Here is a 10,696-nt window from a genome sequence, read left to right as displayed (position 1 = left end):
AACAAAACTAAAATATAAAACAAAGGCAAGGTTCTAATTTTTTGTACCCTGTTTGCAACCATAAAACCAAGTACTGTAAACTTTTGAAAATATTGCCTGGAAATATTTTCAACCTTTTCCTGCAAAATGGACAAATAGAAGTGGTCAGTTATACAAATGCATGTTCTTAAATTTTAGTTAGTTAGTTAGTACTTTTTAATTTATTGTAATTTGATTTATTAGGGATTGTCCACAAATTTTGTCCCATTAATGAGACAAATTTAAGTTAACATTTCTGCCTCGCTTTGTTTTCAATTTGAAAATGAGATATAAAAATCCTCTAGTAAGAAAACAAATTTGTCTCGATTTGTCTCTAAAAAAAGAAATATTTTGAGACAAAATAAGAAGACGCAAGACAAATTTAGATCCTAGATATAAATTTAGAAGAAGAATTAAAGATAAATTAAGATTCTTTGATATCCAGGTGATAAATTAAGAGAATTTGAGATAGCAAAGTTTCTTTTAACAACCAAGGGTTCCAATTGTTGTTTACAAATGATTCCCTGTTAGATGATAAAAATGAATAATTTGTATTCCAACACTCTTCATTCTACCATAACGCGATTTTAAGTCAGTTTCTATGTACTATTCACAATTTATCTAAATTGCATGTACCTATTCTTTTTATTATTATTTTTTTTGATTTTAGGGTGAACATCCATTGTATAATATGGAACTCAATTTTATGTTTATTAATAATAATAACAATAAAAATAATAATGCCTGAAAGGATTTTACAATGTGGTAACATTTTATTAATATTGTAACTTAAAAATATTAGCAACAAAAAAGGCTATTATGTTACTTCTGATACTTTTGATAATCTTTTGAGTAGGGTGATTCAAAAAAAAAATTAAATAAGTGTATATTATAAGAAAAGTTTTAACTTTCTTATTTATATAAGTAATTCTAGTGCATTGATTTTCAACGTAATTTTTTTTCTGTTACTGGGAAAATCAGACAAAAATAATACTCAACTTATGATCCTAAACACATTCTTCTTTCTTTCCAGGTGCAATACAAGTAATATTCAGAGGAGCTCGTTTACAATATACTGAAGTGACCGGGGTGTTTAAATTTCTGGTTGAATTTACTTTAGGTCTTGTGTAAACAGACTTTTTACTAAATTTCATACCAAGCACCGTTCAGCCATACATTCAGCTTTATTATTTTGGGTACATCATGAAAAAACAATTTATTCAAAAGTGTTCGCTAAGGCAAAGTTTTTAATCCACAATGTGCCCACTGGGTATAAGCTTGAAGGTCAAATGATAGAGTTGTAACAAACAAGAAGCTACAATAAATATTTTTAATGAAGATCGTTATCAGAAGCGTGTGTACAATAAAAACATCTGCTGCGTAAACAAGATCATGGAAAGTTTGTAAGATCAACCAGACATGTAAAAATATATTTCAACTAATATATTTAATTGAATACGTGCAATCTTTGTGTAATATTTTCCAAAGAAACCCTAGATTGTTATGCGCAACTTAAAAAAATATAACACAGAGGAAGTATATTTATATTTCAACATCCGCAAACATTGTTGAATAGGCGACTTAAACTTAATTAGTTGTTCTACAGGCCCAACCAACCCTAACTTTTACGAAAACAAAAAAATAATAATATCAAGCAAAAAGTTTTAAAGAAAAAAAACAAAAAAAAAACACATTTTCTCATCCTATCTCGTGAAAATATAATGAGCTTAGAAGGTAATCAAGATGTTATATATTTTGGTTGAATGTCAATCTACAATTATATTAAAAAAAGTGAATCAATAACGTAAACTTAGGACCACTGTTGTTAAGGCCACTTGCAGTTGAGTTGATTCTTTGTTCATGGTAATTTGTTGCGATGAAACTAAAATGCGCGATGAGCTAATTTTGTAATCACAAAAATAGTTAAGTAGTTAAAACAGAAGTTTAAATTTTTATGTGATTTATAACAAAACTTAGCTACTTTTGGTAAAATTACAACACAAGTGTAAAATAAGACAAGTGGGACAAGAATAACTTGCTGTATAACTTTCAAAACATCACAAGTATATGCTGTATAACTTTCAAAACAGCACAAGATATATTCTTGCTGCATAACTTTTAAATACAAGTTTTTGAGCATGCAAGTATTTTAATCTTTTCACCTTGACAGCTAGTTATTTTAATAATTCAAAACAAGAGAACATATTTATCCAAACATTCTTTATGGTGAGACAAATTATTATTATTTTTCCTTCACAACAAAAAAATATTAACTGCATGCGTGATATGAAAATACATAGAAAAATATGCCTGTCTTAACACCCTCCTCGGTTGTTATTTTTTATTATTATTTTTGTTGTTGTTCCGAACATACATTTTCATTAAATTTTTTTTTTGCTGATCGACCGACCGTAGGCTACTGTACACTTTGCCCATAGAACAACTAATTAAGTTGGAGTCGCCTTATAAGAAAGTGTTAAGGGCCTTAATAGCTTCAGGAATGATATTGAGATGGAAGCATCACGAAACCCTTTCCATACAATTTGAAAGTAAAAAAACGTTGCGGATTGAGAATACCGTCGCAATATGCGAAGCTCAATGTTAAACAACATTTTTCAAGTGCTGTATATAGTCACCTTCATTCTTTCTAACATTCTGGCTTGCATATTTAAAAATCTTGGAAGCTGTGATGCTAACTTGAAAAGCTTTACAAAGTTCTATTACAACATTTGCTTTGAAAGATTTGGTTTCTACCAATAAAAATTCACTCACATGGGCAAGTATAAAGTATAAAATTACATGAAAATGACCCTACTACAAAGATAATAAGATGCAGGGGCTGCATAAACTATCTCACATGTCAATTACACATCATTGCAACAATATATTTTCAATTTATTACCGCAGTCATTTCCCAAAACCTAAAAATTGATTTACAGCTGTTTCTGGCGTGAGGGTAATGATGCATGGCAATGATACTTGCAGACTTCTTATATTATTTTATTGGATACCTGCATGTGTAATTTTTTAGATCCCACTCCCTCTGGGAGCCTTTGGCCATTTCTCGAAAATACAGCTTAAAAATTCTTATGAAATCCTTATAATGAGGAAATTCACTAGGATTATTCTTAGAACTTGAAATTCACAACACTACTTTATTTCGTTAAGAGGAATCAGTTTGCAAAAAAATTCTAAAAAACTTTTGTATTTTGCATCAATAAATCATTTTGCGTTAATTCGCCAGTCGACGAACCGGTTTCACACATAATTAATACATAAAGCCATACTTTTAAATACATTTACTCAAGGCGTAATAGCCCAGTTGGCTAAGGTTGGTAACATGAACCCAGAGGTTGGGGTTAAAATCCACCCAAAATTTGCATAAAAAAGCTTGTTGATGAAGGCAATTAATCATTTGGGACATATAGTTAGTTAGTTAGTCAGTTAGGAGTTGGGGCAAGATAGTAAAAAATTTTGTTCTCATCATCATCTCTGTATCAAGTCTGTCCTTATAACCTCCTGCCAAGTCTTTCTCGGTCTGCCTCTGGGTTTTGCCCCAGGAACTATCAAGTCTCTACACTTTCTTACCCAATTATCCTCCTCCATTCTTTCCTAGTGCCCCAGCTAATTCAATCTTCTATCTGGATAACATCTTTAATTCTACGGAGACTTAGCCTGCTTCTTAGCTCATCTGAACTCTTTCTGTCTCTCAGACTGGCGTTACACATCCACCTAACCATTCTCATATCATTCCTTTCTAAACGATCAAGATCTTCCTGCTTCACTGCCCATGTCTCACTACCGTACAACATAACACTTCTTACACAGGCCTACAACCTACCTTTTACCTCAATTGACAGGACTCTGCTAGTCAACAAAGGAAGTAACTCTCTGAACTTTTTCCAAAAACATTTGTCCCAACAAAACTAAAAATTGCCGTATTTGTTCTTTTGGCAGGAAAATGTTTAAAAAGTGTATATATATTAAAAATAATTGCTATGAAATAAATTCTATTGTAAGCATTTTCTTTTTATTAATATTAGCTATATATATACATAAAAACTATAAAATTTAAATAAAAATGCTCTCTTTTTCATCTTCTTTTTCTAAAATGACGGATAATAACTTATCTTTACTATATATATTAAATATTGTTCACTTTTAAACAATACAGCTTGCATGTAAAATAGAATAGAATTATTTATTCAACAGTATAGATTTACATTGTTGGTTAAGATTAGGTTAAATAGCAAATATTTGAGATAAGGCTAACGCTGTGTTATGATAAAGAACATGAGGCAAAGAGAACATTAAGGTCGGCCAAGCATACGAGTGTCAGCATGAAGGAAGGGTCTTCATGCTGACTCACTTATGCTCGGCTGGTGCATTAAACTGAGACTCGAACGAAAGACGGAAGACCATTTAGAACCATGCCGCAAGTCATTCCGACCTTTCATCGTCACAAAGAATACTGCAAGAAGAGTGCGCACCCATGCAAGTTCAATATAATCAGAACATGGGAGAGGTTAGGTGCCCCGTACCTAATTACAGCTTTCGGACGAATGTTCTTGTGATGTAATACCAAAGAAAAAACATGTTGAATAAAGTTTTAAAAATATAGCAAATCTGTCAACACATCATCGCGTTCAACTTAGCACTTGTGGTTAATACGTTTTACAAAATTCATTTTTACTGGGTTTCGTTTTAAGGCTTGTATTCCTGCATCTGCAGAAAAAATTTTTTTTTTGTAATGGTGACCTTAAAAAAAATAATGTTACTGACCCGGTCAGGCGACGGCAAACACAAATATTTTAAATTCAGCCTTATCACTATATAACTAAAATAATTCAGGCTACAGAAATACTGTAGTGCTATTCGATTCATAATACAGTATAGTACAGATGTAAGCGTACATGTACGCTCAAGTTTCACACCTTTTCTTCGGAGGCGGTAGTTGTCTGTCTTTCGTTCTTATTAATTATTTTGCGATTCTTGTAACTCATTAACTTACGTGTAATAAACAAAAGATTCTTGAAGAAAAATATCTTATTATAACTGCGCGTAACTATTGTTAAATAGTGTGAAAATAATTATACCCAATAACATAATTGCAAATATTATCAACTTTATCAATGTGACACGAAGAGCCATTGTTTAATAGTTTTATTAAATAAAAGTTTTCTGTGGGAACTAAATAAACTAGCGAGAAGGCATTGTTGGTTGTGCGGGTTAAATAAAGCTTTTCAGAAATAGAAATAATTATATTTTAACAAAGATTGAAACTTTAATTTTGATAGAATAGCATTTTTAGATCGCGTTTTAAAAGTTCAAGAACGAAAAATGGCAATAGAAGTGGTGTTTTAAATCGCATTTTAAAAGTTTAAAAACGAAAAACGGCAATAGAAAAGCTTTTTTAAGCATGTTTTAAAAATTTAAAAACGAAAAACGGCGATAGAAATGTTATATTTTTAGACTCTTTCTTTATTTCGGTATTAAAATTTAAAACAAAATGTTCTCACTGTGAGTGTTTTGATCTTTCTAGAGCGTCAAAAGTTATATTTTTAGATTTTTTCTTTCTTCGATATTAAAATTTAATTAGTTTTGAAAATCTTATCCCGAACGTAGGGTTTTTCGTTTGCGTTGTATGTTAAACGTTGCTTTTTATAAAAAGAAATTTTAAAAGTTTGGCATGTTAAAAAATATGTTTCGACGATGAAGAAATATTACTAAAAGTTTTAAAAGTAGCATTAGTTTTTTTTAAATATTTAGATCATTGGATTTGTTGTTATTTAAAGGAACTTGTGTTTTTTAAATATTTCAAGATTAAAATCGTGTTACTTTAATTAGTTTCGTTATTTTCGCGCAATTTGAAAGAAACTCACTATCCTATTGTTTTTTTGAATGAAAGCAATTATTTTTGCAAGTTGAGCATAAGCATACGCTTACATCTGGACTTACTGTAAAAATCGAAAAATTGTATATTGTATTAAAAAGAAGTCCAGAAGTTCTTTCTCCCACACGACACAGCAGGCAATAAGTCAGCCCTGCCCTCAGTTTTGTGAGGAGAAATTTTCTGCAAAGACTCTAACAATTGAGTCTCCTATAAAGTTTTATTTCATGTTAAACTGTGCTGGTGACAAGCATTTTTTGAGCATGTCACCGACGAATTCTGCGATATACAACCTAATGAAGCCCAAACCTAAAGTTTATCTGGAAACATAAAAAGGCAGTTGGCAGTGAAATATAAGTTCACCATCCAGAAGGTATGTCAATAAGACTTGCCCTCCATTTTCATTTGTCATTGTCTTAGGAGATCAGTGCATCGAATTTATGAGAGGTCTAGCCCTAATAAAAGGTGAATGACGAAAGATATTGCCAGCTGAATAACTTTACTACAAAAAAAATATTGCTGACACAATGTTGATGCAAATCAGTTGAAATGAATCTCATGTCGTTTCATTGCAGACGTAAAAAAATTCTAATTTTAAGGGCTTTCAATTGAGTATATTTGTTGATATTTTTGATCAGCGACGACTGGATTTTTTTAATTTTATTTTATACATCAAGCATGTGCATGTCGTAACTTTTTGTTTCATTGACCACTCACGCAAACTAATTTGCATGAGCTTTTATGATCGCACATGGATCGCTCACGCAGATTAATTTACGTGAGCGCTTGCGGGGGTAAATTTTCCTGGCCTGTAAATGTGTGCAAAAATATAATATCAGTTGTACTAATATACTAATACTTAGCTGTACAATGAGAAGAATAACTGCGTCAACATACATTTTAGCTTGAGAGAGACTAACTAAGTAAAAAGGAGAGTGTTCTGTACAAAATTCCATAAATGGACAATAGTGGAATAGAATTTGAACGTTATTGTTATGATAATGCAAAGTTCCACTTAAGCAGTAAAGTAAGCATTGAAATATTTTTCAAGCTTTGAGCCAAACATATTAATAGCATAGACAAATTAAGGGAAATTCGAGACGAATTAAGAAAGCCCAGCAGAGACAAAATGAGATAATTCTTAGACATTTTTATTTCATGAAACATTGTATCGTAAAGCAAATTGTGACTAGAAGGATAAGATTTGAGATGAAATAGAACAGAAACATTGTTAAAAAAACTTAACGAAACTGTATGATAAAAACATTACATTAATGCTAATGCCCAGTTGAGTAAATTTTTCTCTTATCTTATAATTTGTTTAAGCACTTAGGCAAAATTACTTAAAAATTATAATCCAGCTAGCTGAAATTTAGCTAGCTATATTGCATGATATTGGCCAGCGAACAGCGAACGTGGCGCCGCCATAGATTAGTGGTTATAGCTCTTGTACTTTGTGCGGGAGACCAGGGTTTGATTCCTCTTGACGGCGATTCAACATAAAGGAGTGAATGTTACCATAGCCCTGGGTTAACCCAAGCCATGTGAGGGAAATTGGAGAGATGTTGGAGACACTGTGTGTGTACTCTAGGACTGTCCATCTAACCCATGGCCCCTCCTGGAAATAATAGACAGGGTATATCCCTCGATATTTGTGAGGCTAGCCATGTAAAATATGCACATCTATCTATCTCTAAACAACATCATAGTGTAGTAGTGTTTGGCTCCGCGTTGCTCACTTCACGGTTCATTTTCTTTTCTTGAAAAAATACACCAGCATTCAATAACAAAGTAGGGAAAAATTATTCAATGCTGGGCAAAGTATAACATCGTTGCCATAGATACCTTTAAACGCCGTAATAATTTTGTGCCATTCTTACATGACACAGTATAAAATTTGGCGGGAACAAAATAAACAAGCAAAAACAAAAGTAGAATTGAACGAGCTAGCCAAAAGCGAAAATGGTTGTTGAAAATGCAAATGAAGAAAACATTTTACCTCCTAATCAAAGTGAGACATCCCAAGATGTTGTGGGAAACAAAAGACTTATCATATCACATATAGAGAATATCAATTTTAAATCCTATGCAGGAAAGCAGATCCTAGGACCATTTCACAAGGTAAAATCCTTTCGTATTTTATTTCAGCCAGCCAGCTAGAAATTTGGATGAAAACAAATTTAATATTAACTAAACAACTGATTTCTGTTTGCTTACAACTACTTCTTGCGGTGGTGGCTAGTTTGTATTGCCTAAGTAGGTCAATAGGTTTTGACTTATTCTGAATTCTGTCTACAACGGTATCTCCTTCACAAAGTCTTTTGGAATGGCCTTCCCTTTTCTGTTTTTTTTTTTAAATAATTGAATCCAGGGGTCAAGTAGAACTTCGCTTCGTTTTTTTCAGTCATGGCTTTTAAAAATACTTCTTTAAAATACTAAAAAATAATAAGAAAAATAGAAAATAAAAATGAAATAAAATAGAAATGAACAAAGTATTTACACTACGGCATATTGTGTAAAAAGAATAATAACCTCAAATATATAATATATTAAAAGAAAAAAATTTTTTGGACACCTGTCTGAAATAGGTAAATTTAGGCAAAAATGTCTAAAAATGTCTTAAAAATTATCATTTAATTTAGATGCATGTATTCCATAATATCTCTAGAATAAAATTGAGAAAACACCTTTTTTATGATCCAGAGGTTAGGTTAAATATCTGGAATGCAAATTAATTAATTTTATTGCTGTCCGAAATTGTCCAAAGGGTTATTTTTGGGCCATATGTGAGAAGTAGTGAAAAACAGCCTTTAGAGCCTCATGTATATATGCTTAAAGTTAATTTATTAACTAAATAAAAACATTACTTTGGATTCTGAGGCCATTAAAGATGATGTAGATGAAATATTAATCTGTCTTAAATTGTTGAAAGGGTTATTTTTGAGCCAAATGTGAGAAATATGTGAAAAAAAGCCTTTAGAGCCTTAATGTATGCTTAAAGTTCGTTCATTAACTGAATAATAAACATTACTTTGGATTCCAAGGCCATTAAAGGGGCTACGAAGCGGTTAAAATGCTCACATTCCTTATATTCCGCACACATAATAAAAATCCGCAAACACGTTTTGCGCAATGAACAGACCAGCCCACTTGGCTCACTGGTTCAATATGTTTTTTCGAAAAGTATATTACAAGGAAATATTTTAGCAAGACTCGTTCTGGATGAAAACATGACCAAGGCTGGAGAAGATAATAATTCTAGATATATCTATATGTTCGAGTCTGTAAATTACATGCATGACGAAAAAATAGCCTTTTTTCGTTTTCGCCGCCATCAGCTCGACTTTCGTGTAAGTCAGTAAAGTTGAAAACCAACAGCCGTTCCGTAGCCCCTTTGAAGATGATGGATAGATAAATTTTTTTTTCAGGCTAAGTAGGTGACATCTATTAAATAAAACGTTATTCAGAGTCAACGGTTTCAACATTCTAGTTTATCATGATAATATAAAATATCTCAAGTTGTGCATAAATAGTGTATTTATTACATACATTAAATATATACAAAGCAATCATTTTGTGTTTCTTTATAAATTGTATAAAATAGCACCCAATCTGGTGATAAAGCTAAGGCTAGCTATGTAGCTATAAGCATCTTTAAAGCCCATCAAAGTCTTCATTAATTGGTATGGTTCAGAAGTGAAAACGACACAAAGTAGTGGTAGAAAATGTATTCTTGAATAGTTTGCAGTTATAATTGGGGTATGGGTTGAGGTGCTAGGGCTTCATTAGAAATTAAGCACTGAAATAAATTACTGACATTGTACCAGACAAGACAATTGACAAATTACTGACATTGTAAAAGACAAGACAATTGACAAATTGCTGACATTGTAACAGACAAGACAATTGACAAATTGCTGACATTGTAACAGACAAGACAATTGAAAAATTGCTGACACTGTAACAGACAAGACAATTGGCACTGCATGCCTTAGGCAAAGGACCCTTGACTCTTGACACTATATGTCTTTTATGGTGAGTGTTTATCATAACAGTTGGCACACTGGCTTCTTTTTACTGCACCATATGGCCACTGGCTTCTTTTGAAATTTTGACAACCGGCTTTTGACGGTACATGACAATTAATGACAATTAAACGTTTGTCTCATTATAACAGACTGATATGAACTGACTCTGTACACAAAAAACTTACTTAAATTTATCACTGTAAAGAACATACAACCCTAAGCTTAAACAGAATAACTCAGAAAGCCCGGCACCCCTACCAGAATTAGCTGAATTATAAGAAAGAAAGTTGCACAGAGATGGTTGATTCTGCCTCTGGACTAAAACCTTGGTGGGGTCTACCAGCCAAATGAAACGTAACCCCTCTGCAAGGAAATCTTGAAGCTAAATCAAACATCGACCATCAGACCGCGTCGCACTGCGCGTCCAGTCACCATCCACATCAATGAATATGTATGAATTGTATCAGGCTGTTCTTGTCCTCACTCCACCACCAACGTCATATTTACGTGTTGATAGAAACGTGAAAGATAACGTATACCAGATCGTTATTATCTTCATGGCATCGCCAATGTTGTATTAGCGTGTCGAATATAGAAGAAAACAAAACAGAACTAATTAGTACATTAATCGGGGAGGGTGGGCGAGCAAACGTCTGAACTGTTTAAGAGCAAGAGGCTTACTGTGTTCTACTCCATATTTATACCCCCCTGCTTGTGGTATGGACCTATGACCTTAAGTAACATGCTTAAGGCAGTTCAT

The 10,696-nt window shown here is 32.5% G+C and overlaps 1 protein-coding gene across 1 annotated transcript in view; it reads left to right on the top strand.

Moving 5' to 3' along the window:
• The first annotated feature begins 7,792 nt into the window (after positions 1-7,792).
• Positions 7,793-10,696, top strand: part of LOC130635714 (structural maintenance of chromosomes protein 4-like) — a 31,533-nt gene continuing 28,629 nt past the window's right edge. The window contains exon 1 of the mRNA XM_057445155.1: positions 7,793-8,029. Coding sequence (XP_057301138.1) covers positions 7,871-8,029 — 159 coding nt within the window. The 5' untranslated portion in view covers positions 7,793-7,870. The remainder of the gene's footprint in view (positions 8,030-10,696) is intronic.

The sequence above is a fragment of the Hydractinia symbiolongicarpus genome, chromosome 3, assembly GCF_029227915.1.
Source record: "Hydractinia symbiolongicarpus strain clone_291-10 chromosome 3, HSymV2.1, whole genome shotgun sequence".
Lineage (NCBI taxonomy): Eukaryota > Metazoa > Cnidaria > Hydrozoa > Anthoathecata > Hydractiniidae > Hydractinia > Hydractinia symbiolongicarpus.
This window is presented reverse-complemented; position numbering and strand designations above follow the sequence as displayed.